The sequence below is a fragment of the Ochotona princeps genome, chromosome 24, assembly GCF_030435755.1.
Source record: "Ochotona princeps isolate mOchPri1 chromosome 24, mOchPri1.hap1, whole genome shotgun sequence".
Taxonomy (NCBI): domain Eukaryota; kingdom Metazoa; phylum Chordata; class Mammalia; order Lagomorpha; family Ochotonidae; genus Ochotona; species Ochotona princeps.
In genome coordinates this window covers 8,632,846-8,659,425 of record NC_080855.1, presented here as the reverse complement: position 1 = coordinate 8,659,425, position 26,580 = coordinate 8,632,846, and the positions used below count along the sequence as shown (strand labels likewise).

Genomic DNA, 26,580 nt, shown 5'->3' with positions numbered 1-26,580 from the left:
ATGAGGCCGTGTGGCCGGCCAGGCCCAGGCCCCCTGCCCGCTGCCCACGGGAGGCCACGGCAGTATCGGACTGGCGAGTGCCCTCCTGAGATGCTAACTTATTGCCCACGTCCTCAGGTACAGCGGGCTGTGCCGGCCTCAGGCTTGGGGGCAGGCAGCCCGTTCTCCTGTCCCTCCCCCTAAGTTATTGCCTTCCCTGCCCCATGCAGGGCGCCGCTGCCAGCCGCTGCCTGTTTGTCGTAATTTATATGGTATTGAGATGTGTATATTTTTGTAAGTCACAACTTTTCACTAGGGCTGAGGGGCCTGCCGGCGCACATGCGGGGGCCAGGAAGCCATACCACCTCTTGGACCCGAGTCCCCGACATCCCTATTTGTCTCTGGTGCCTGGGGCTGGCTCCCAGGCCTGGGAAGGGGTGTGTGCCCTCAGGCAATGCCAGGGTCCCCGCGGGGGGCGCCCCAGTTGCCTCCCTCCATCCTGCCCCAAGCAGACAAAGTCAAATAAAGAAGCTGACCGCTGTTCCCGCTGGCCCGTTTATTTCCTCGGCCCCACGCCACCTGGCCGTGGCCTCACACGAACTCTGTGAAGTCATCCACGGAGGAGATGAGGCGCTTCCGCTGGCCAGTCTCATAGGTGGACAGCGGCTCAGCCGGCACCTGCATGGGGGCTTTGGCGTGGGCAGGGTTGTGTATCTGCATCAGGGGCAGGCTGGAGCTGGAATACTGGGTGGCCTCACGGACCTGCGTGGGGACAAGGTCTCCAGTGCAAGCCTGGCCAGTCTGGCCCGGCAGCCCCGACCTCCCCTCCCCAGCTGCTTACCCGCTGGCGGAGTCGCTTGATGTGCCGCAGCCGGGCGATCCACTTAGAGGGGTAGACGTCGGTGGGGTTGGAGCGGCTGTGGTGCACCTGCGAGGCCATCTGGGACCCACAGAGGATGGTGCTGGTGAGCACCCGCCGGGACCCCTGGGACCCCTCCCCGGAAAGCTCCCCTGCTCACGTTGGCATGCAGTGCCATCTGGCGGGCCACGAAGGGCAGGTTGCGGTCAGACACAATCTTGGCCATGCTGGTGTCCACGAGGCCCTCCATGTCTGTGGGGACAGAGGACTCAGGCGGGGCCTCGGGGGACACCCCCCACAGCAAGCAGGGCGCACCCTCACCTTTCCGGCACTGCAGCGACACCAGGTTGCACTCGTAGTCCAGCGGGGTAATAATCACGTGAACAAAGTTGAACTGGCCCTGCCCACACAAGGTGACAGCGCCACCTTGAAACCCCAGTCCTGCCCCTACTGGGCCCTCGGTGGCACTGCTGTCCCCTGCTTCTGCTCCACTGCTCAGCGACCCTTGGAGGAACAGCCTCCACACAGCCCACACCCATGCACCCCCGGGGATGTCCTGCAGTGGGCTCTGCTCCCTAGCCCGCTCCTCCTGAGCACAGGGGGCCAGCACTGCTGTGGCACACCGGAGCCTGCTCCCACAGCCACCCACGCAGGAAACCGTGGCTGCGGGGCACACAGGCTGCCTGGCCCTGGCAGGTCCAACAAAGCGCGAGCTGCAGGCCGGGACGGGCGTCCCGATGGCCTCCACTCACCTTGATGGTGCCCAGCTTGAAGTCCTCACCAGAGTCATTGTAGACAATAGAGACGAAGTCGTTGCCCAGGTGGCGCTTCTTGTCACACTGGTGCTTGTCCCCGTCCTTGGTGGGCATCAGGGTGGCGATGTGGAACACAGCTGCCAGGCAAGCGGGGCCAGGTAAGCACGGCGCTCCCCGCCAGCTCCCCCTCAGCTGTCCGAGTGCCTGGCCAGGGCTGCCGGGAGCAGAGCCACAATCCCGGCCACTGCCTCCATGCCCGGACGGTGACCTCAGAGTCCCGGGGTGGGGGCAGGGCTGCGGGCCGCACCCTGCATGATGTCATCATGCCAGCAGTAGGTGAACTGGCCGTCCTCGCCGCACACGTCCAGGCCGCCCAGGTACACCTTGTCGGGCTGGCAGTCCTTGAGCTCGATGAGCTTGCCCAGCCCCGTCAGGAACTCCGTGTAGCGGTAGGAGCCGTGCTCGTTGGACAGGATGGCCAGCTCGCTGTTGCTCTGCAGGGACACAGCACAGCAGGGTGGTGCTCCCATATGACAGGTCCTTGCTGGAAGGCCTTGTCAGCCTGTTAATCCCCAGCTCTGTCTCCAACCAGCCAGAGCCCGGGCAGTGCCCACACACAATGGCCATCTGCTGGGATCCACCACTACCACCGCAGCCAGCCCTGGGTTGGGTCACATGCAGTCCCAATGGGCCTGAGCAGGGGCTGCCAGCCGTCCACCGACCCCACCCCGCACTGCCTCATCTCCGTCCCCAGCTCTCAGGTTCATGGGCATACATAGCCACTCAGCGACAAGACTGACGGCCAACGTGCTGGCGCCCGGCCTCACCTGGCCCTCTCCCACGTAGAGGACGGCGATCTTGTGTGTGTCATAGGATGGGATCTGGTCCAGGAGCTGCACTGACCGCTCGAAGGACTGCACAGCAAAGCACCCGCCTGAGCCCAGCCCAGGGCTCACGCAGGCAGGGGCTGACCACCCGGGGGGGTGGGGGCTAGGCCTACCTCGTTGGGCAGCAGGATGGGTTTGTTGGACTCGTCGCCAAAGAAAGGCGAGTGGTAGAGCTGCAGGAACACAAAGCTGGGGGGCAGAGGGGCGGTAGGGGAGCTCAGCCCTGCACAGAGCCGCCTGCCCACGGAACCCACCAGCTCTGCTCACCTGGGGTTGATGCCCGGCACCTTCTCGGCGCTGCTGGCCGCAGCCCTGCCCTTGAGGGCGTCCCGTTCCACCCTGTCGGCCCTCCTGCCCCTGCGTGATGGGGCCGAGTCGGAGATGGTGTAGCCGCGGGGCCGCAGGCCGCCGGGGGAGCGGGGCGAGCTGGATGGCAGGCCCCCCTCAGGCTGTGCAGGGCCCAAGCCCTGGCCCTCCTCATCCGGGGCTGCCCAGGCAGCACCATCTCTGTCGAGGGTCCCTGACTGTGACCGGGCCTTGGCCTCGGGACTAAGCCGGCCACCATCAACCTTGTCCCCGGCCTCCCCCAGGACGTCCTGCAGCGTCTGCAGCTCGGGGGAGGAGCTGGACTTGCTGAGAGGCTGCGAGGGCTGGAAGGAGAGGCCCACCGCCGGCCGGCCACTGGCAGCGGAGCCAGCCTGCTCGATGGGGACGCCACAGACGGCCCGCTCCTCACTGCGGAACGGCTTCTCCTCTTGACTGGACGCTGAGGACGACTGAAAAGGAGCACACAGGCCAGCCCTGGTCAGGCTGGCCCGCCGTGACCGCGGACACCCAGGAGGGGTGGGTCCCCAGGCTGATTTAACAGAAGGACCAGACTGACCAAGTTCTCAGAACAAGTTGGGGCCCAGCTGGGAGGTGGGGAAGCCCCGGCCTGACCCTCCAAGACCCCCACTCACCCGGCTATAGACAGCAGCACGGCCACAGCGCCCCTGGCTGCCTAGCACGGCCACTTCCACGTCCTCCAGCTCAGGGGGCTCTGGCGGCAGCGGGGCTGCGCTCTCCTCTGGAAGCACGGCCGAGTCTGGGAGGAGCACACGGGCAGCTGGCACCGGGCCTGGTACACGCAAGACCCTCCCAGAGGGTCGCCATGGCCCAGCCCTGCTCACTGCCGCCCATGGGGCAGGTCCTGGGGGCTCCAACATGGTACCTACCAAGCCCACCTACCCCGGTGCCCCCAGAAGCCGCTCTGCACGAGGCAGGAGCCCACAGAGGCCCCTCAGGGAACAGACTTGGGGTCCACTGCTGACGGCAGCGCTGGCCTTGCAAGCCCATGCGAGGCTGCAGCATCCCAAAGCAACACGACCCAGGCCAGCGTCAGCAGCAGGAAAAGCGGCACCCAAGGGAGGCCAGCCCATGCCCACCCACGCACAGCCGTGCCACCGGGAGCTGTCTGCACACTGCGCTATGGCAGTGGGGCAGGGGCCAGCCTGCATGGCACGCAGCCGAGCGGGGATTGTAGATGGAACATGGCAGGCAGTCCCGGGCCACTGTCAGCTGCCACCCGCCAGCACCTGCGGCTGGCCCGAGACCCCGAGTCTGAGGCCTGAAGACGGACTAGCCACACAGACGCACATGTCAGGGGGCTGGGGCAAAGCAGGCGTGTCCTCGTGCGGCAGGCCTGCAAGGCAGCAGGCTCCACAGCAAGCACGCCGCCCTGCGAGCGCGAGTACCTGCCCAGGAAATGCTCCTGTGCAGCTTCCCTTGGCAGCCGGACGGGCACAGAGAGGACAGGGAGGCCACTGCAAGGGAAAGCCCGCGCGGCCGGCTCAGCAGGACACTGCACAGGCCGAGCAGAGACAGACCCCGAGCCTGGAGGGGAGAGAGGGGGGCCAGCGGCGTCCGGGAGGCGCGCAGGCTCCTGCTGCCTCACGAACACCTGTGGCCACAGGCCAGGGCCCCGGGCAGGGCAGCAGTCGAGCCCGGCCCACGCGGACCCCATGAGTGCTGGCAGAGCAGCTGGACTGGCCCTCACACTCCAGAGAGGAGCCCACGGGCAACCTGTCAGTAAGGAAATCCCACTGGCAGCTGCGGGCCCAGGTCGGCTGTGTGGCGGACTCCGAGGGCAGCTGGGGTGCCCACCTGTGTTGGAGCGAGGGAGAGGCGGGGGCCTGGCCGTGCTGGCTGCTGGCACCGACAGCGACTTGTAGAGGGCGGTGTCGCGGTGCTCCTTGAAGCGTTCGGCCGCCATGAGGGCGTTGGACAGCTCCTGCAGGGGCATGTTGTTGATGTCCGAGGAAAAGGGGCTCAGCGGGTTCTCCAGGCTCATCAGCCAGCTCGTGTTCCCTGGGAAACGGGCAGCAGCCTCAGGCCGCACGCTCCCACCCCAGCCCCCCGTGCAGTCCACCCTGGTGCCAGCACCTCCATGGTGGGGTGAGGGCCCTGCCCGAGAGTCGAGGGGCAGCTCCCGGCAGGGAAACACAGGAGGGCCTTGGGCAGCCTCCGTCCACTACGGCCAGGGGCTTCCTGTAAGGAGCGGGGGCTGGCACACGCACCCGGAGAGCCCCGAGCAGGCCGGGGGCAGGATGGCATGGGGTCTGTACCTGTGGGCCTGCGGACCAGGATCTCCGCCCAGCCCTGGGTCAGCAGGGGCACGTAGGCCGCCAGGTTCATCCTCTCCGGAGCCAGGCCCTGGGGGCCTGCCGAGGCCCTGTCAGCCTTGGCGGATGGCATCATCGGTGCTCCCGGAGAGCAGGGGCCAGCTGAGAAGTGGGAGGCCAGCGTGTCTAGGCCGACAGCACGAAGGCCATGGCCTCCTATGAAGAGAGGCGGGAGGCGGATGCCCTCACCCTGCCCAAGGCCCAGCGGAGCGCAAAAGGGAGCTGGGCTAGTCCATCCCAGGGTGCTGCCCTGTGTGGGCCCCAAGCCCACCCCAGCCGGCAGACAGCAAAGCAGAGGACGGAAAAAGCTCATGGAAAGCTGGTCTATAGACGGTGAGCCCCAGCCTCGAGTGTGGCCCCGCACAGCCATGCCCAGCCCGAGATAAGCATGACACAGCCCTCGGGTCGCCATGCAGAGGCCTATCCCCAGCCCTTTTCCGGTGCTCACCCGACATGGAGCGGACGCGGTCCCGGGCCCCACAAGACACCTGCTGGCCGGCCTGCGACTCCAGCTTGGCTGGCGCCTCCTTGGTCTGTCGGATGTGTGCGCCCGGGTCAGCGCTACGGACAGACAAGCCTGGACATTAGGAAGGGTCCCCCAGGGGCCAGCAGGCTCAGGACAGTGTGCGTCAAGGACAGGTGGGAGGCAGGGAAGGCGCCATCACCTCGTTTCTGGGCCGCTGCCCTGCAGTTCCCCGGAATCCAGGCCCAGCAGCGAGCGGGTCCCAGTGCCCACACTCGTCGTCACAGTGACAAGCTTGTTTCCCACCAGCCAGGTTTTGGTCCTGCCGCCTGCCAGGAGGAACTCTCCAACAGGAGACCTGGGGAAGCAGGGAAGGGTGACCCGGCGACAGCTGTAGAGGTCCCAGGGGCCCACCAGTGGTGGGGCTGGGGCGGTGCCCTGCAGATGGCGCCTGGTCCTGGACGCCTACCTCTTGGGCACGGCGGTGAAGTTGGAAAACACGTATCGGGCCATCATGTCCAGACACGTCTCCGTGAGCTCCAGGTGGAGGTTCTTCAAGCTGTCGTCGGCCTGGGCCATGGAATTCTCGTCTGCGGAGCCCAGGCTGGCGCTGGTGAGGGACGTCTGGACTCTGCTGCAGGAGGGGCCAGTGTCAGGGCCCAGGCGGGCTGGGCAGAGCCGCCTACCACCAGGGCCAAAGCTCAACACATGCACGACTGGGGGGCCTCACTCACTCAGACCCCACAGGGCGGTGGCTAGCTAAGCCACAGCGCCACAACCCACACAGACCACAGCCTCCTGGAATGGAGGGGCACACTTGGCGGGAAAGCCCCCGGCCCCCACTGCCGCAGCAGGAGCCGCTGCCTCAGCTCGCAGGAGGCAGGAGGTGGCAGAACCAGGATGCATGGGGACTGTGCTCCACCTGCAGAGCCATGGCCCACCCCTTGCCTGCACACTCAGCCCCACTCTGCCCTGTGCGCCCTTCACTGGACTTGGCTCACAATAAAGAACATGCCAGGGCACGCAGCCCACCCTACAGCCACCAGGCATTGCCTGAGAGTTTGCCAACGGAGGAAACAGCTGTCCCCTCTGCTGGCACAGCCTGGACGGGGAGGGACAGCCCATGGGCACCTGAGGACCTGCACCTGCAGCCACCACAGCGGGCAGCACCCCCAGCTAAAGCTGAGGGTCCTGGGCTGGCCTCGGCTGCCCTGCCCCTCACCCGCCACAGAAGCTCCTCTGCCTCTCAGCTGTGCCTGCAGGGCTCCAGATGCCAGTCCTGAGGGCAACCAGGCCGCTGGCCAAGGGGCCAAGCATCTAGGCAGGAGAGCCCACAGCCTGCCTGGGTCCGTGCAGCCCGCCCCCATTGCCTGCGGGCTCACCTGGGCCAGACGGCAGGGCTGAGCCCGGCCCTGGCCCTGCGCCAAGGACATGCAAGCAGCCCCATGCACCGCCACCCAGGCGCTCACGGGGCCAAGCGCAGGGTCCGTGCCCCCCGCCCGACGTGCCCCGCTACCTGCGGACCGCATGTTCAGACACACTGACGCTGCGGCAGCGGAAGGCCTCGGCGGTAGGACTCCCCTCGCACTCCTCCATGGGTGGGGAGTGAGTCAAGCCTTGTCTGGGGGGTCTGGCTATCCTCAGACTACCGGGGGAAGAAGGACGCCCCAAGCCCCAGAGAGCCCAGCTCCGGGAGGGGAACAAGCCACGCGAGGTGAGGGAGGGTTCCCGGCACAAGATGGAGATGGATCCCACGGGTGAATGAACAGAACCAGGCCACGGGGCAGTTAGCGGGAGAGACAGAAAACAAAATGCATGAGACACATCTAGTAAACATGACTGAGGAGGCAGTGCTGCACACAGGATGTGGGGACACGCAAACTCATGCAAACTCAGCCAGGCTGCGTGGACCAGGCCTCCCCGCCCACCCCGCAGAAGGCCAAGGCGCCCAGCTCCAGGGCCAGCGAGGCCTGGGGCCCGCACAGCCGGGCCCTGATGTCCCTGTGTAGAAAGGCCTAGAGCCCCCAGGCGAGGCTCAGGCCACGGACCACCAAGCGCCAGCCCTCAGCCACCAGGACGACCTGGGTCCTGCGGGAGAACACGGCTTTCCCAGGAAGGAAGAAGCCAGGGCGGGGAGGCAGGGCAGCAGGCAGTGGGCGGGCTGGGAAACGCAGATGGAGAGAGACCCAGCGTAGCATTCAGACAGGCAGAAGCTGCTGCGATGGTGATGGGTGTGGCCCTGGCAGGAGGAGACGCCCTGGGAGGGGTTCCTCGCAGGCACAGCTGCCCTGATGCAACCCAAACCCAGACAGGGCCTGTGGCCCACATCCGATCTCCAAGGTAGGGCTGGGCAGCTCAGCAGGTGCAGGCGCTACTGGCCCTCAGAGACCTGTCCTGCCTCCCAAGCCCCAGTGCCAGGTCCCACCCGGGCACAACTCCAGGCACCCGGCACACCTTTTGGGTCTCTCGTTGAGGCTGGTGCTACGAGCCCGGAAGCTGTCCTTCTCAGGGGTGTCATCAAACGACAGCAGCACGTTAGAGCGCAGACCCTGCAGGGCAGGCCTGAGCTGGGAGGGGGCACCACACAGCACAACTCTTCCCCACCCGCCCATCACCCCTGAGGGCAGGGCCAGGGGAGGGCCCTTCACGGGCCAGGGCCTACCTTAGTGATGTAAGGGACAAAATCCTTCCGGAAAGGCAAGCGACACCTGATGAACCACATGGCTATGACGTGATGAGCCAGGCACACGATGTACTGATTGAACCTGGGTGGGGCAGGGAAGCAGTGGCCTCAGGCACACCCGAGGGAGGCAGCCCCATGGGGTGCGGGAGCCCTGAGTCAGCCTTACTTGGAGGGGTTGGTGTAAGGCAGGGAGATGGCGAACACACTCGCATACTGCTCTGCCGCAAAGTTCCTGTAGAGGTGTGGCAGCCTGGCCAGAGCTACGGGGATGAGGGCAGCGGGTAAGGCAATGCCACAGGGGAGCGAGGGCCACAGCGGCCCAAGCTGTGCCCTGCCCAACCCCAGCCTCGCCACCCGCCTTAGGGTCTTGGCAAATCTCACTGCCACGGCCTGCACTGGCACAGCCCACAAGCTCCAGGGCTGTGAACAGAGCCAAAGCTCACGCGGGCACCTGGACACAAGTGTTACCCCAGCTCCGCTCCCCACGGTCTCCAGCAGACCTGCCCCTGACCTGGAGGGCAGGCACAGGCAGGCCGGCAGCAAAGCCCAGTGATGCTGTACCAGAGGGGCTGGGCTGGCAAGGCAGCCCCCCGCCCGGGGCCAGACAGGCAGGCACTCAGGGAAGAGAGGGCGGGGGGAACGAGCGGCCAGGAGGGCAGCCAGTCCCCAGGTACTCACTAGACAGGAACTCAAGCAGCGGGGCAGCCATGCTGGCCGTGGCCGAGATGTGTGTGAGCTTTACCACCAGCACGGGCAGCGTCTTGACGATGACATCGGGCATCTCCACGCTGCACACAGCCAGGGCCACCACGCACTGGCCCGCACAGCGATGGATGAGTCCCTGCTCCAGGCAATAGACCATCTCCCGCTGCGAGAAAAGGCCAGTTCAGGGGGTACAACATAGGACAGCAGAGCTCAGGGATGGCGCAGGGACACAGGGGCTCAAGCAGCAGCCTGAGCTCTGCCTGCCCCACTTTCGACCCAGCTCCCTGCCTGTGCACCTGGGCCAGCAGTGGAAGACGGCCCAAGGATCTGGGCCCTTGCTGCCCACATGAGAGACCCAGGTAGAACTCCAGGCTCCTGGCTTTGGCCTGGCCCAGCCCTGGCCGTTGTGGCCATTTGGGGAGTGATCTAGCAGATGGGACATCTGTCACTTGATCTTTCAAGTAAGTCTTTGAAAAAAATTGAAAGGACACCTCATCCCCCCCCGCCCCACAGAGGACTAGGGCCATAGCTTAGAAAGGCCCTTACATGGGAACTTCCTGGCAATGACCCACTGGCCAGCAGAGTCCAGCTACCCAGCCCGACCCCAGGATGGAGACATGTTGGGCTCATGGCTACTGTTGGGCTGGCCTTGCACAGAATCCTCCATGCAGGCAGCCACAGCTCTGATGAGCAGGAACAATGGTGCCCTCTCCCTCCTGTGCCCAGCTGGCCCTCCCTCCTGTGCCCGGCCAGCCCCCTCCCTGTGCCCGGCCGACCCCCTCCCTGTGCCCGGCCAGCCCCCTCCCTGTGCCCGGCCAGCCCCCTCTCTCTGTGCCCGGCCAGCCCCCTCTCCCTGTGCCCGGCCAGCCCCCTCCCTGTGCCCGGCCAGCCCCCTGTCCCTGTGCCCGGCCGACCCCCCTCCCTGTGCCCGGCCAGCCCCCTCTCCCTGTGCCCGGCCGACCCCCCTCCCTGTGCCCGGTAAGGCCCTCCCTGTGCCCGGCCAGCCCCCTCCCTGTGCCCGGCCAGCCCCCTCTCCCTGTGCCCGGCCAGCCCCCTCCCTGTGCCCGGCCAGCCCCCTGTCCCTGTGCCCGGCCGACCCCCCTCCCTGTGCCCGGCAAGCCCCCTCCCTGTGCCCGGCCAGCCCCCTCCCTGTGCCCGGCCAGCCCCCTCTCCCTGTGCCCGGCCGACCCCCCTCCCTGTGCCCGGCAAGCCCCCTCCCTGTGCCCGGCCAGCCCCCTCCCTGTGCCCGGCCAGCCCCCTGTCCCTGTGCCCGGCCGACCCCCTCCCTGTGCCCGGCAAGCCCCCTCTCCCTGTGCCCGGCCGACCCCCCTCCCTGTGCCCGGCAAGCCCCCTCCCTGTGCCCGGCCAGCCCCCTCCCTGTGCCCAGCCAGCGCCCCTGTCATGCCAGGTCAGCGCCTGTTAAAAGCTCAGGACTGGTGAGGACCGCGAGGCACGGCAGTTTGGCATGAGACCCAGGTGGCTATGACTGGGTAGGAGCCTGACCCCAGCAAGCTGCATGTCCTCACAGAAGGGGCTGCGAGTGGGTAGCCGCGAGTGGGCAGCCGCGAGCCTGAGGGGGTGCCGTGGGGTGAGAAGGGTGCCACAAGCAGTGTGGGGGCCGCGGCTTGGCCATCTGTCCCTCAAAGAGAGGATGGACACTGCTGAGGGACCCGGCACCTGCAGTGGGCTCTCAGCTGGCCGGGTGACGGGGAGAGGGGTAAGCTGGGGACAGCACGGGCCTCTCCCGCCTCCCACCTGCTTGCTCTTGTCCAGGTACTTGTGGTAAGAGATTAACGCCGTCAGCACTGGGACCACGGCCAGGTGCAAGTCAGTCCTGGAGAAGCCCTCCGGCGTCCCCCGGAGCCGCTCGAGTGTCTTTGGGCCTGAAAGCTAACACCAGGAGCAGTATGGGGCCCCAGCGGCCACCGGGCGCTGGGAAGCTTTTCCCCAAAACCCTCGGCAAGCACTCTCCCTGTGGGGGGATGTGGGCCACACATGAGGGCAAGGCAGGGCTGCAACGTGGACACCTTGGAGGCCCCAGGCAGGAAGAGGGGCCACACGGGCCACAGTTACAGCTTGCCCTGACCAGGGACGCCCCCAGCTGCCATCCAGTAAAGCTGAACAGATGGGGGTGATCAGGGACCCCGGTACAGCCTGGCGGTTGCACAGCCCTGGGTGGGGGCCCTCCCCTCTCGCCCCCAACCCAGCGGAGCACCGGGGCAGCGTTACCATGGAGCAGAGTGCGGAGGCCAGCTGGTCGAGGCTGCAGGGCGAGGTGAAGAAGAGCACCTTGTAGCGCAGCGACTCGGGCAGCCTGCCGAGCACCAGCTTCAGCACCTTCCAGTCAGCCTCCTGCGGGCGAGGCCACAGAGCACGGGCCTGCGGACGCTGTTCCCAGTTCAGCCCTGCTTGGCCCCCTGGACACCCCAGCACTGCCCTCCTGGGTGGCCAGTCTGAGTCAGAGCTGGCCTGTCCTGCGATGGACCTGGCCAGAATCTGGCTGAACTTCTGCAATGATGAAGACCCAGCAGGCAGAAAACTGCCTGGCCAGAGCGAGGGGCCCAGCTGGCACCCCTAGGACCCTGGTCCTGTCCCACCCCTCCCCATGGCCATGGTCTAGCGCACAGGATGGCACTGACACGCAGCTTCCAGGTTTGGCAGACGCCTGTGCCGTCCGCCCGTCTACCCCAGAGGAGCAGCCTGCCACCCCATCCCCGCCCAGCGGCTGACCGCCCACACAGCTCCAGGCACAGGCCCACCTCACCTGCTTCAAACACTGCAGTAGGAGGCGAAAGAGCAGTGAGTAGGGCAGGTAGCCCAGTCGCACAGTAGGGCCTGCAGGGGCTGGACCAGAAGGCCCCGTGGGAGGCGAGAGGGAGCCGCCGGCATTCTTCTCAGAGCCCCGCTCTGGCTCCCTGCAGAAGAGAAGTTGCTGAGGCAGCCCCACCCCACGGGGCTGGGCAGGCACAGCCCTCCTGCCTGGGACCGCGGGGGACACAGCACGGGCCACACAGTGGACAGCTCCACTCGCAGGACACGGCGCGGCCTGCACAGTGGATAGCTCCACTCGCGGGACACGGCGCGGCCTGCACAGTGGACCATTCTAATCCGCCCAGTGGCTCGTACACGCAGTCGCAGAAGCAGTAGGGGCTGAACCTCACGCCCCCATCCTTGCTGGGCAGACCCAGGCGGTGCAGCGAGTCGGCGCGCAGCAGCAGCAGGAAATCAAAGGCCTGTGGAAAGCAGAACGGTGGCCAATAAGCCAGGAGCATACAGCGTCCTCCCCCTTGGGCTGCGTGTCCCGCACGCTGAGTGCAGGGGTGTCCCCCAGGCGCCAGGCTCCATCCTGTTGAAGGCCCCCCAGGGCCGCCCACTACGTCCCCAGCTCCCAGCCCCACCCAGTTAAGCTACCTGCAACCGGATGCTGCTGGCAATGGGCAGCGCGTAGTTGTGCTTGTAGTGCAGCTGCAGGTGGCCGACGAGCGTCTCATACACGCGTGTGGCATGGCTGGCAGGCAAAGTGTACAGCTTGGTCTGCATGGGAGGGCTGTGGGTCACCCCAGGGCAGGAGGCCGCGGTTCCCGGCCACCTCACCCTGATGCAGCCAGCAGCCTGGGGGTACCAGCCAGAGCCCCCGCGGCTTCCAGGTCTCTGCAGCTCAGAGGTAAGCCCAGGAAACGACAAAGGCCTCAGAACTCTTCCTGTCTCAGCAACGCTGGGGAAGAGGGGCAGGCCTCCGACAGACAAGGAGTCAGCATGTCGCACACAGGGTGACACACAGGCCATCGGGGGAGGGCGCCTGGGATGTGCAGGCAGGACTCAGCCACTGCTGGAGAGTGCCGAATGTTACACTGGGAATTTATTCACGCCTTTATGCCCTGCGTTTAGACACTGTCCACCAGGAAAGGCAGATGGACAAACAGGACCTCCGGCACTGGCTCACTCCCCAAAAGCCCGCCACGGGGCTGAGACAAAGGGGCTCTGGCTCCATCAGTCCCTGAGGCAGTTCAGGAGCCCAAGCACTGTCACCGCTGCTTTCCCAGGCCACTAGCAGGGAGCTACAAGAGAAGTGGAGCACCGAGACCCAAGCATTCTTTCCATCTGGGCAGTGACTTAAGCCACCACACCCCATGCATCCTGTGTCTGTACCCTCACAGATACAGTCCTTTCAAGTAAATTAAGTATATTTTTAGGGCCCAGAACAGTAGTCTAGTGGTTAAAGTCCTTGCATGTGCTGGGATCCCATAACAGACACCAGTTCTAATCCTGACAGCTCCCTGTCCGTGGCCTGGGAAAGCAGTAGAGGACGGCCCAAAGTGTCTTTGGGGATCCCTCCAACTGAACTACTGATGTCAGAACCCCAGCCATGAAGAAACTATGTCAGCCAGTGGATTCTGAAGAGAGTTCATCGTGCTTGGAGCGGCGAGACTGGCAGCAATTCAGAACAGTTGAACTATCAAAACTGCTTGAGCAGGACCCTCAGAGCGTGCCCTATGTCGGGGACCTGGGATGGGTGCGAGGCTGGGGGGCTTCTCCCTTTGTTTCTCCTCTGACCCCAGATACAGGGAAGAAAATATTAGTGTGGGGAAAAAAAGGTCTTATAAGAAATTAAAAATTTAGGACCCGGTGGCGTGGCCTAGCGGCTAAAGTCCTCGCCTTAAACACGCCAGGATCCCATATGGGCGCCGGTTCTAATCCCGGCAGCCCCCCTTCCCATCCAGCTCCCTGCTTGTGGCCTGGGAAAGCAGTCGAGGACGGCCCAAAGACTTGGGACTCTGCACCCGCGTGGGAGACCCAGAAGAGGTTCCAGGTTCCCGGCTTTGCATCGGCGCAGCACCGGCCCGTTGCGGCTCACTTGGGGAGTGAAGATCTTCCTGTCTCTCCTCCTCTCTGTATATCTGACTTTGTAATAAAGTAAATAAATCTTTAAAAAACAGAAATTAAAAACGTAAAGCTTAACAATATATTTAGTCAACATCAGCAATTACAAGGCTACTTTACAGTATTTTTCTTTTGTATTGAGTAACAAGTCCATTCCCACCTGGACCAGCACATCAGGGGCTCAGTGACCACGTGTGACTGGTGGTCGCCACATGGGGTCACAGCACTAGGCCATTTCCGGATCCTAACGTGTCCCCGTCCTTAGCCCCTTTAACCACAGGTCCCGACACCAGGGCTGCACAGCTGCCCCGGCTGACCAAGCAGCAGCTCTCTACCCAGCCCGGCCCCAAGGGCGGCAGGTACCAGCATCGCAACACTCACACGGGCGGCCCAGAAGCAGCGGCAGCCTCCCGCCTGCCCACAGGCTCCAGCGAGGCTCCCAGATCTGTACCCCCCTCATTACCTTCGCCTCTCCACCTCCCCAGGCACCTCATGAACACCAAGATCAAAAAACGTAGTCTTCAATAAAATGGCTGGGGCCAAGCACAGTAATCTAGTGGCTAAAGCCCTTGCATGCTCCAGGATCCCACATGGGCGCTGGTTTGTGTCCTAACTGCTCCACTTCCCATCCAGCTCCCTGCTTGTGGCCTGGGAAAGCAGTCAAGGATGGTCCAAAGCTGGTGTGGGAGACTCGGAAGAGGCTCCTGGCTCCTGCTTCTGTATCGGCTCAGCTCCGGCCATTGTAGCCACTTGGGGAGTGAACCAGCAGACCGAATATAGTCCTCTCTGTATATTTACCTTTTCAATAAAAATAAACAAATCTTTAAAAAAAAAAAAAAAGGGCAAAGCTGCCCATTTCTCAGAGAAGGCACAGCCAGCCAGTGCCACAGGTCACAGCTTCTGGCAAGCAGATGCCCACACTGTCACAGGAGAGCCACCCAACTCTGGCCCGGAGCTTCAGCCTCCTGTCAGCAAAGCAAAAGCAGGACCAGCTTCCAGCTGGCCCAGCTGCTGAGATCACACAGGCACAGGACCGACCGGGCATGGGCAGTGTCGGAGTGGGCCTGGTGCCTGCTTCGGCTGGTGCACACCCGAGCAGGCAGTATGACGGCTCCAGAAGATTTGACCGTCAGAGCCCTTGTTCTGAGCTTCAGCCGGCCAGCACCTTGCCACTTTGGGCCTGCCTCTGGGCTCAGCAAGGTGCTTGAAGGAGACTCGTGTCTCTTGACGAGATGGCTCCACCTCACATGCATGTCCAACACAGTGACACCCATGGTTAGGCCCCACCAGTCACCAGATAGTGGACTCAGAGCCTGGAAACTCAACAGAATGGAATCTCTTTCCCTGGGAGTTCCCGAGACACAGGGATCAGAAATAGCTGCAGTGATGAGCGGTCGGCACAGGCTGCTCTGCAGGGATGACCATGCAGCTCTGTGGAGACTGAGCTACACAGTTGTGACAACACAGCCACATCCATGCCAATGGGCTAGGACAACACAGCCACGTCCATGGGCTGTGACAACACACAGCCACGTCCACGGGCTAGGCCAACAGAGCCATGCCCATGAGCCATGACAACATGCAGCCACGTCCACGGGCTAGGCCAACAGAGCCAGGCCCCCCAACCACTCCCCCAGCCTCAGCAGCGTGCATGGCCCTTTCTACTTCAACTGGGAAGGGGACACATACTGCTGACATCCAATAAGCAGGTTCCACACAGGAAGCCTTGTCCCGTGTCTGTAAGCCAGGATCTGGACAGTGCCCATTCCAGCCAGCAGGACCCCTGTGACCCCAGGATCCCAGGACACAGATACCAGAAGAGCAGTTTCCAGCAGGAACAAGAGCTGGCCACAGACCTCCCTCGTGAACGGCACAGCACAGACACCCACCTGCAGGATGACCAGGAGCCCCAGGACAGCAGTCTTCACGTCCTCCAGGGAAGCCGAGTGGGAGGTCACATCCCTTTCCTCCAGCTCAGGCGGTACAGAGAGGGAGCGCGCCATCACCTTCACAGGAGACCAGGGGGCTCAGCAGCAAACAGAGCAAGCGCCTGCCCCAGCACCCCACCGCTGAGCTCTCAGGGAGAGGCCACTAGGCAGGTGCCGGCAGGAGCAACTCTGAAGGCCAGCCGCCCTGTTCGGGTCCTGGGGCAAGGCCTTTGCTGGGACAACACCATTCTGCCAGGCACGGGAGGCCGACAGAGAGGTCCTTTGTGTCTACTAGGGGTCCCGTCAGCCCCCCAAGCCCGAAGCCTGAGAAGCTCTCACTTTCTCAATGATCTCCAGCAAACTGTTGAAGTGGTGGGTGTGGCAGCCTTCCGCCAGGTCCACCAGCAACTGGGTGGCCAGCTTCCGGACCTGGTGGTCCTTATCCTCGGGGATATGGGAGAGCTGGGAGATGACCACGGAGTTGATGAGCTCCTCCTGTCCAGGGCACACAGGGTTGGAGGTGAGCCACTGCCTGCAGGATGGGCACCTGGCATCAGACATTGCCTGGGCATTGACCAAGTAGCAGCAAGTGTCACGACAGCCATGTGTGTACAGGTATGTACGTGTCTATGCATGCACACAGGATGATGCAGGTTCCACAGACGCAGGCGGACAGGGAGCACAACAGACCAACCCTGCAGAGAGCCAAGACACCCTGAGGGCTTCCGAGGGCCGTCACCACACTGTACATGGGGGGGGGGGCTGCAAGACAGACCAGAGACGCACCCAGGGAGCAGAACAGGCAGGCCTGGGCAGGGGTTCAGGGGGAAAGCAGAGTCTCAGAGCCCCCCACACCCAGGGACAAAGGGCATGGGGCGGGCAGGTGCACATGGCAAAGGCTGCGCAGAAACCTAAGAGACCAGGTGGCAGCCACAGCGGGCAGGGGTGGGGTGGAGGGTGGATGGACCACAGAAGAGGTGGAGCCCCAGCTAGGGCAGGGCTGACTGAACGGCTGGGGTCTCCAGGGCCTCAGCAGCCTTGCTGGTCGGCCAGGGTGCACCATAGGATAGAAAAGCTAACGGAGGAGCCCCAGAAGGACAGGCAGGCAGGAGGGGGCGGGGCCCGGGGTCAGAGGGCCCCACCCACCTCATAGAACTGTCTGTTGATGAGCAGCACAAAGGACAGCACGTCCAGCACCTTGATGCGCACAGCGCTGCGGGGTTCGCTCCTGCGGGCAAGGGGAGAGAGCGGGCAGGTTGCCTGGCTGCTAGGCACCCCTACCTTGCACCCGCAGGCCCTGGCCCCTCACAAAGGACGCCATCAGCCGGAAGAGGAGCCCTGCCCAGCCCCACAACCACTACTTTCAGGGACCTGAAAGGAGGCACAGGTGACCAGCCTGGTGGCCAAAACACCCACGTCACATATCCAGGCATCTCTCAGAGCCAGGACCTGGGTAGAGGTCCTGCCTCCCAGTTCACTTCCCGCCCAGACACAGCACTCGGCACGTGGGGAGCAAACCTACACGAGGGCCTGCTCGCCTTATTTGACTCTCAAATAAACAAATCAGTGACCACCCACAGAGCAGCAGAGGCATCGGACATCAGCGTCCGGACGCAGGGTGGCTCCACCTGAAGAAGCGCTCCATGAGCAGCTGCAGGCTCTGGATCCAGCCGTCCCTCGCAGGGTGAATGGACTGTGCCCGGAAGGAGACCAAGTTCAAGAGGGAGGACTCCTGCAAGCAGCAGCAGCAGCGTGTGGGCATGGCCGCTCCCAGCACGGGGACAGGCAGCCCGGCCACCCGGAAATCACCTGAACCACACAGAAGCACCCATCAACTGAGCATGCCTACAGGACCGTCAGCATGGGGAGGATGGGCGTCGAGGGGGACAGGGGAGGACACGTGTCCATGGGGACATGGGAGGACCGACGTCCACTGGGATGAGGAGGATGGGTATCTATAAGCTCAGGGGAGGACGGATGTCCATGTGCCCAAGCAGGACAGGCATCCGCGGGTGTGCCCGCAGGAACTGACACCAGCAGGGCTGGCTTAGCTGCAGCCAGAGTTCCTAGGGGCAGCCCTCCAACAGCCTGAGCCCAACCCATGGGCGGCGGGGGAGGGTGGCAGCTCACAGGCCTCTGGTCTGCACATCTCTCCACCAGCTCGAAGAATCTCTCCTGGGAGCCATGGAACTCATTCTGGTCACACAGTTCCTCCACTGTGGTCAGCAGGTCATGAACGATGGTCCTGAGCTCCGGGCTGTCCAGGCTCTGCAGGACCAAGGCACTTGACACAATCGGTCCCCACTCCCCAAGCCAGGCCCTTCCGCTGGGCTGCATGGGCCAGCCTTCGTCCCAGCCCTGAAGGTCCCCAGCTGCTTGTCCGCAGCCAAGCACAGAGCGAAGAGCAGGCAGCAGGCTGAGGACAGCCGTGCGCTCCCCAGGCAGTTCCTCCTCGTGGCCCTGCCTCCCAGCTAACGGAGCCTTGCCAGCCAGCCTGGCATGGTCTGGCCCAGGGCCCAGGCCTTCCTGGCTTTGGCCTGTTGCCTGCCCAGACTCCCCAGAAGGGCCTGAACCACACTGCTAGACAGTGAGCTGCCCCCTGTTGATCCCATCCTCCAGTCTTGCCAACCCCCAGGTGGGCTTCCTTCAGGGCCCACTCAGCCCATGGATGCAACCAGCAGCCCTGCCACTCCCACTCCCGCCTGGGCCACAACTGGGGCACACTGTCAGAGGTATCAGGCCTGGGTCCCCAGGAAGAAGGCCCACTGGGAAGCAGAGCCCATAGCGGCCTGTGGCCACCCCACCTGGAGCTGCTGCAGCAGCCGCTCCACAATGTTGAGCAGCAGGTCCCACGTCACAGCCTGCAGCTCCTTTCTGTACTTCTTGACAAGCCTGGTGATGGACAGCACGATCTCATAGGACACCACCTCATTGGGACAAGTCATGGCCTGGAACGGGAGCCATGGGCACACAGTCAGCCAGCACAAGAAGCCTGCCAACACTGCGTGTGTGGACCTTTGCACACCTGGGGCACTGCCCACCCCCCTCCATCATGGTGAGAAAATGCGACACCAGAAGTCGCTTCCACAGGGCCTCAGATGCAGCCGGCATCCTGCAGCCACCTTGCAGGGCCAGGCGCTTGCCACTGCAGACCTGGTGAGGGTGTGCGGGCACAGCGGGACCTGGGCACTCCCAGCCACACTGAAAGAGCAGGGCACAGCAGCAGGCAGGGTCAGCAGCCCTGGGTAACCCAGGGAAGGGACAGCTTGTAGAACCGCTCTTGACTGTACACAGAAGATGAGGGATCGCTCAAGCCGTGCAGCAGCACCTGCTCCAGTCCAACCCAGCAGAGGACAGCCCAAGTGTGGCCCAAGACCCACATGCACCTCCTGGCTCCCAGCTTCACCCTGGCCTGGCCCTGGTGCTGTGGCCCTTTGGGAAATAAGCCAGCTAATGGAAGTTCTCTCAGAGACAGCGGCCCAGGGTGGCTGGCTCTTAGCCCGTGGAGAAACAACCCACAGAACAGGCCCAGAAGGCTCCCCACGCAACTCGCTGCACCCCAGAATCCGTGGTACCTCATAAAAGGATGGCAGCACAGATGTCGGCGAGTTCTTGAGCGAGTAGAGGCGGTGGGCTCCCCAGAGGGCCATGCCCACGAAGAACACAGCTCCTCGCAGTAGTGGGGCATCCTCCATGTAGGCTCTGCAGGGAGCCCCACACAGATGGCAGTGAACAAAGCCCCCTTGCCCCCATGGGCTCCCGGCCACACCCCACCCTGTACTCATGGGCCAGGACTTGCAGGCAGCAGCAACCACCTGAACCGTCCCCACCAAGTCATCGCTGCTGACCACACCTGGGCAAGGGCCCGGGGCCTGCAGTGCCTGCTGGCCAGTGGGATACACGTGCCAATCAGAGTCACACGAGAAGGTGCAAAACCTGTCCTCCTAGCTTGGAAGGGCCACAGCGGAGGGCGACCCTGCTGGGGAAGACCAGGGGACCACAGCTATGCTGAGTACAGAACATGCAGGGTCCTGGACCAGGGAGGGAAGCACTGAGCACTGGAGTATGGGCATGGTGCACAGAGGTCTCTGCAGGCGGCCCAGCGGGCACGTCCCCAGGCACAGCTCAGCTGCTGCGTGGAGAAGCCAGCACAGTGCAGAGCCCATGGGACTCACAACATGACTGAGGGACACATGTGGCCCCGCGGCAGAGCATAAGGCAAGAGCCCATGGGGGCTCACCGCAGGAGGGAGGGTAGGTCTGGGTGCAACACTGGACCTCCTGGTACCAGGGTGGAAGGGGACTGGGTAGGACACAGCCTCACGTTGGCCAAGCACCCTGGAGCTCCCAGGGCTGCCCACACTGGGCTTCAGCCGCGCCCTCACACCAGGTCGCACACTCGCCTGTTCTCCATGATGCGGCACATGTTGTAAATGGCGCTGTGGCCCAGGTGGGTGCCCAGGAGGTTCCGCATCAGCTGGGGACAAAGCTCACAGCTCAGGCCCAGGCAGAGACCAGCCCAGCCCCAAGAGGTTCCCCGCCTGTTCACCCCAAAAGCCCTGACCTCAGCTCAGCCACTTGGTCATCAGATGCCACTGCATCCCCTGGGAACCCCGGCCTGGCTCAGCCTCACCTTCCAGCAGGGCTCACAGAGCTCCTTGACATTCACTGTGCGACACAGTGTGATGATGAACTGTGGGAGGCTCTCCGCAGGCAAGCAGTTGTAGCAGACCACGGCGTCCAGCACCTGCAGGGACACCTGGGGGGAGGGGCAGCTGGAGCAGACCACAGCATCCAGCACCCCATGGACACCTGGGGGGGAGGGGCAGCTGGAGCAGACCACGGCATCCAGCACCCCATGGACACCTGGGGGGGAAGGGCAGCTGGAGCAGACCACGGCGTCCAGCACCTGCAGGGACACCTGGGGGGTAGGGGCAGCTGGAGCAGATCACGGCGTCCAGCACCCCAGGGACACCCCCAGGCCTCTCCCATCTCTGGTCAGTGATGTCACTGCTCCAAGCTGTCCACACTGGTCACCCTGGGTCACCAGCACCACACATCTCTCCCAGCCTGAGCTGTGACCCGTCACGGGCCATTCAACCATCCTATTAGGGAGACCCTGAGGTGAGGCAAAGGGTGCTCAGGGCTCCGGCCCAGAGCTGTCCCCAGGGAGGGACGTCACTGACCTCAATATCAACAGAGGACGCAGTCCGAATGCACAACAGGCAGATCATGCTGTGGGGAAAAGGCCGTGTCAGCACAGCTGCAGCTCCCCCTGCAGGCCAGGGACTACCCCAGCACACACGGCTCCTCGCCCAGGGGCCCTGCTCATGCACAAGTACCGACCACCCCTTCTGGTATAGGCATTTACACGGAGACATCCTGCCCCCGGGGACAGGTCAGAATGTTCGGGAAAAGGACTGAGAGCAGTAACACAACAGCTGGGAACATTGGAGCAGAAGGTGGGTGAACTTCAGACTCAGGACGGGGGTCTCTGTTAAAGCAGCACTGTCTTCAGTCCCACTCTTACTGAACCATGGAAGCGATGTATTCATCAAGGTAACAGCTGTTAAACTTGATCAAGTTCACGAGCACCAGCAGGAACTCGGAGGACAGGCCGACATCCATCCACTGCAGGACGAACTCCGCTGCGGAGGCAAACAGAGCAGCTCTGTGCACTTCCTGCATCCCCCTCCCCACCAGCCCTCAACGCCAGGGCTCCCAGCGACGGGCAGGCCACACACAGGGCCCAGGGGGCCCAGCTGAGACCAGGCAGGGCACAGGACAGACCAGGGCTGGACTGATGAGAACACAGATGTTCTACACTCAGAGCAGACCCTGCTGCCATGGCAAACCTCACCAGACACATCCCCTTTAGCAAACAAACAGCAGCGACAGCCACCAGCCTGCTGGACAGTCCGGCCTGCACCTGCCTGGCCCCTCCTGGGCAGCTCAGCAGCAGGCTTACTCACAGGGAGGGTCAGGGGGTAGTGGGGGCGCCAAGAACCACAGCCAGGCCACCAGCCACTCCCAACGAGAGCCTCACCCCCCACAGCCCCTTCACCCTGAGATCCCAGGAGGGAGGTTCCCTCAAAAAGCCATGGGAGCAGGGCCACCCGGGGAACTGCAGCCCCAGTTACCCCCAGAGTACACCTGATCCCCACAGCCCGAGGCCTGAAGCCAGCGGCACCCACCCAGTTCCTCCTCCAGATACGCAATGTGCCGCCCGTTGTCTGTGAGCGCCTTGAACACCTCAAGCCTCTCGTGTAGGTCTTCGCTGGAAGGGTAATCCTTGATGACCCTGAAGAACAGCGCCCTGAGAACCCCCAAGCGGTCCCCCTGGGGAAAAAACATAGGTCAGCAGCCTGCCAGGGTCTCCCCAAGGCTGCCGCAAATTTCAAGAGGTGCGGCAAGCACCCCAACTCTGATCCCGGACCCCTTTGTCCCACAAGGACATCCCACAGGGTGGAGACGAGCCAGTACGTGGAGCGCATGGTGGAGGGGGTACCTCCCCAAGCAGCCAGCCCAGGCTGGAATGGGGAGAGCGGCAGGGTCCTAGGGTCTGCCCACGCCACCAGCAGGGCTGGACCCAAGCACAGGAGTGGCCCTGGACCAAGGTGTCAACTGCCATGCCAAGCACTGCACAGCCTCATTCCCTGGAATTCAGCACTGCTACCTGGGGGGCTCCCGAGCCACACACAGGGTCATGCAGACACAAGGGGTGTACTCACATAGGCAGGCTTGCTGCACAGCCCACGAGCCAGCACACCTACCCCTTCATGTTCACCCAAGACGGGAACACGATCCTGCCAGAGCAGGCACAACCCAAAGCCCCCCGCGCCGTGCCCAAGGCCCTTACCTGCCCCTGGATGATGGCCTTCAGCAGGGCCAGCACAGCGTGCCGGGCTTCAGGGGGCCGCTCCGGCTGCAGCAGATCAGCAACGGCTTTCCAGAGGGCTTCCACTGCATGCTGTGGCCAGCGCAGAGGGACAGTGAGGAGAGTCCAGCCCCTCGAGGCCAGGACAGGTCAGGGAGCAAGACAGAGCCCAAAGCCAGTGGGCACCCGTGGCTAGGACAACCACAAGCCTGACTGGGGGAAGCCTAGGCTACGTCAAATCCAGAAGGGCAGGAGGCAGGCAGAGGGAAGCAGCAGCCAGGGAAGTTGTCCTGGTGTCCACGCCTGCTGGGGCCACCCACGGACACTGCTCACGCTCAGGAGGCAGGACACAGGTCACAGACACATCTGGCGGGCTCTGTATCTGCACCTGTCCCCAGAGTCACGCCCTGCGACCCAACTGCCACCCTCGAACCAGCCTCCTAAGTCCCTCCACTGGGACGGTCTCACTCCTGAGGCAGCTCGCCTGAGGAGGGGACAAAACAGCTACCACCCTTCAGGCACTGCATGACAACCACTCAGGCAACTAAAAAACACACCGAGCACACTGCACCCTCCCTTCTTGAGTCTCTCACAGCCTGACTAAGGCAGCTGACGTGTGGACACCCTGAGGGGAAAACTGCAGTGGAGGGGTCGTGTGTCCCCGAGCAAAATGCCACCCCGAAACCATCACAGTGGCCTGGAGCTGACAAGCTCCTACCAGCAACTGCACACAGGCCAATGCCTTCAGGCTGCAAGGAGGGGCAGGCCTGCAGCAACCTTGCTCCCAGGAGCAACTCCACCTGCTCTGCACAGAGCAAGAGGGAGAGAGTGTGTCTCTTCACCACACTCTCTGCCTCTGGACCCTGTGGGGTGTCTAACAGAAACAACCACCTTTTCCAAGTCGCTACGCCTCTGCACCCTCAATTCCTGTGTGAATCCATCCCACTACCCACACATACTGCACCCCTCCACACACTGCACCACACCCCCACACACTGTACCCCACACACACTGCACCCCCACACACTGTACCCCACGCACACTGCACCCCCACACACTGTACCCCACACACTGCACTCCACCCCCATACACTGCACTCCTCACACACTGTACCCCACACACTGCACTCCACCCCCACACTGCACCCCACACACACTGTACCCCACACACACTGCACCCCACACACACTGTACTCCACCCCCACACTGCACTGCACCCCACACACACTGTACCCCACACACACTGCACCCCACACACACTGTACTCCACCCCCACACTGCACCCCCACACACTGCACCCCACACACTGCACTCCACCCCCATACACTGCACTCCTCACACACTGTACCCCACACACTGCACTCCACCCCCACACTGCACCCCCACACACTGTACCCCACACACACTGCACCCCACACACACTGTACTCCACCCCCACACTGCACCCCACACACACTGTACCCCACACACACTGCACCCCACACACACTGCACTCCACCCCCACACTGCACCCCACACACACTGTACCCCACACACACTGCACCCCACACACACTGTACTCCACCCCCACACTGCACCCCACACACACTGTACCCCCCACACACTGTACCCCACACACACTGTACCCCACACACTGCACTCCACCCCCACACTGCACCCCACACACTCTGCACACCCCACACACACACTGCACAAGGCTGTCCTGGCAAGGCCAGGACCCACAGGCTTCCTCAGCAGGCAGTTGCAAGTTGCGTTCCAAGAAGCCCAAGCCCATCCACTGCGAATCCTGACGTGGGTTCCCAGGACGGCAGCCCTTACACAACATTCCTCAATCCCTCTAGTGGCCCATCCAAGGCAAACCCACCTCCTCAAACTTCTTGGTTCTTGCAACTTCACAGATCTGCCCTATGACCCGGATGCGATTATTGATACCACACTCAACACTCAGTTCCTAGAGGCCAAGAGGAAAGAAGAAACCGACAAGTCCCCTTACCTGCATGTCACCAACACCTGCACTTTCCAGTTGACAGCTGGGAGACAACCTTTGTCAAGGCAGACAAGTCTGTCTTGATCGCAGCTTTCTGGACATGAAACTCAAACAACAGGGGCTGGCACTATGGCATGGCAGGACGGTGTGAGACGCTCAGTCTGTGACCCCACCTCTGAGGACAGAGTCCAACCTCAACTCCTGGACAGTGTGTGCACATAGGACACGGGAGAGTATGAATACGGGACACTGGGGAGTGTGCACAGGACACTGGGGAGTGTGCACAGGACATGTGGGGAGTGTGCACAGGACACGACACGGGGGGAAGAGTACACAGGACACAAGAGGGAGTGTGAATACAGGACACGTGGGGAGTGTGCGCAAATCCGTATTTCTCATGCAGCCATGAAGGCAGCACAACATGGCCCAAGTGCTTGGGCCAGGAGGGAGTTCCTGGCTCCCCACCAGCACAGCCCACATTTTGAACCAATGAAAGGAAGCTCTTCCACACCTGTTCTCCTCTTTCTCTCTCCCTGTCACTGGTTCCTCTGGGCTTGCATTGTGGGGCAGGGGGTTAAGCACCAGCTGTGATGTCACATCCCTTCTAATCCAGTTCAAGTCCCAGCTGCTCCAATTTAACACTGCTCCCTGCTCAAGCTGCAGTGAGGGCAGCAGAGGGTGGCCAGGTGTTTGTGTTCCTGGCACCGCTGTGGGAGACCCAGATACAGCACCTGGCTCGGGGCAGGGCCAGCCACTGCAGTCATGGCATGAAGCAGCAGATCGAAGACCCTTCACCCAGCTGCGGCAACAGCCTAGCTGCGTCAGACCTAGCCAAGTGCTGGGGGGAGCAGCGGACATCCGCTGGCACCCCCTAAACGGCACCAGGTGCGAGCACAGCTGCACTGGCTCACAGCAGCATGGTGGCAGTGCCGGGGCCCCATGCCGGAGGGCCGGGCACACCACAGCCCTGTGAACCCAGGGACCTGTGAGGGGCTGCGGCAAGCCAGCTGTCTGATGGGCCCTAGGCAGCAGTGCAGGCCAAAGGCCCGACGCTGGGATGCCAGGCACCCACAGTGCGACCCAGGCTAGGCCAGAGCTCCCAGACCGGGGCGCCAGGGTGGCCACACCCACAGTGCACCCCCACATGGGTGTAGGAGCAGCCCAGGGGCCTGAGGCCGGAGTCCTCCCTTCCACACACACACACCAACGGGCTCTCCGCGCTTTCAGTTGGTCTCAGGGCCCAGAGCCCCGGCGGGGTGACCCGCGCCCCCTGTGCTGGCCCCACACCCCCACACAAGCAGGAGTCGGCCTGCCCGCCTGACAGAACCCCTCACCGGGACTTGGGGTGCACGGTGTCACCACTGCCCTCTGCAGCGGGCCCCCCGCTCCCTGCCCAGGGACCACGCGAGCGCGCCGCAGCTGACAGCAGCTCTGCTGTCCGTCCCCGCCGGTCACTCACTCTGAGGACGTCGGTGGTGATGACGAACTCGGTCTGCTTGCCTTCCGCCGCCCTGGGGTGCTGCGCCCTGGCCGTCCCCAGCCCCAGCAGGGTCTTGAACTTCTCCCTCAAGCCGGAATCCTTGCTGCTCGGCTTGGCCATGGTGGGCAGCTCCGCGCGCCTGCCCCGCAGCTGACCTCACCCCGGGCCTGCGGCCGCCCGCGGACACGGCGAACCGACAAGAGCGCTGAGGTGGACGCGGCCAGGGCGTCAAGTACCGGGGAGGCCGGCGCCAGCCCAGCGCCGCAGGCGCCGCAGCCAGGCAGCCGGGCAGCCGGGCAGCGGGACGGACACTCACCCGGCCCGAGACGCCGCCGCCGGAAGCGCGCCCCTCACGTCCGTCCGCAGGAAGTGGGGCCCGGGCACGCGCGGGGCGTGCTGGGAGTCGTAGTTCTGAGCCGCCGCCGGGCGCACGCGCCA

At 63.7% G+C, this 26,580-nt stretch overlaps 1 protein-coding gene across 4 annotated transcripts; it reads right to left on the bottom strand.

Annotated features, from left to right (window-relative positions):
* Nucleotides 1-516: 516 nt before the first annotated feature.
* Nucleotides 517-26,410, bottom strand: TSC2 (TSC complex subunit 2). 4 transcript variants are annotated; one of them, XM_004596624.2, is made up of 41 exons: nucleotides 26,122-26,410; nucleotides 24,540-24,626; nucleotides 22,659-22,769; nucleotides 21,994-22,138; nucleotides 21,330-21,447; nucleotides 20,986-21,034; nucleotides 20,433-20,558; nucleotides 20,203-20,276; nucleotides 19,376-19,502; nucleotides 18,605-18,748; nucleotides 17,931-18,068; nucleotides 17,429-17,532; nucleotides 16,947-17,028; nucleotides 16,140-16,295; nucleotides 15,762-15,878; nucleotides 12,403-12,525; nucleotides 12,118-12,224; nucleotides 11,756-11,906; nucleotides 11,221-11,343; nucleotides 10,747-10,881; nucleotides 8,965-9,154; nucleotides 8,453-8,546; nucleotides 8,266-8,368; nucleotides 8,058-8,152; nucleotides 7,120-7,248; nucleotides 6,073-6,237; nucleotides 5,806-5,961; nucleotides 5,589-5,701; nucleotides 5,084-5,296; nucleotides 4,623-4,826; nucleotides 4,214-4,282; nucleotides 3,440-3,564; nucleotides 2,748-3,256; nucleotides 2,594-2,669; nucleotides 2,421-2,507; nucleotides 1,901-2,087; nucleotides 1,591-1,730; nucleotides 1,160-1,238; nucleotides 999-1,090; nucleotides 821-919; nucleotides 517-741 (listed from the first exon to the last, which is right to left on the bottom strand). In XM_004596624.2, exons 1-41 carry the CDS (start codon nucleotides 26,260-26,262, stop codon nucleotides 571-573), a joined length of 5,454 nt encoding a protein of 1,817 aa, XP_004596681.2. In that variant the 5' UTR covers nucleotides 26,263-26,410; the 3' UTR covers nucleotides 517-570. The 4 variants fall into 4 exon arrangements, with proteins under 4 accessions (XP_004596681.2, XP_004596682.2, XP_036350340.2 ...); XM_004596625.2 differs by lacking the exon at nucleotides 4,214-4,282; XM_036494447.2 differs by lacking the exon at nucleotides 7,120-7,248.
* Nucleotides 26,411-26,580: the final 170 nt, after the last annotated feature.

Coding starts and splice junctions, on each gene's coding strand:
- TSC2 (XM_004596624.2), bottom strand. CDS start 26,262: ATGGCCAAGCCGAGCAGCAAGGATTCCGGCTTGAGGGAGAAGTTCAAG. Junction 19,503..20,202: donor TGCCGCATCATGGAGAACAG/GCGAGTGTGCGA, acceptor GGCTCCCTGCAG/AGCCTACATGGAGGATGCCC. Junction 5,962..6,072: donor TTCACCGCCGTGCCCAAGAG/GTAGGCGTCCAG, acceptor CTGCTTCCCCAG/GTCTCCTGTTGGAGAGTTCC.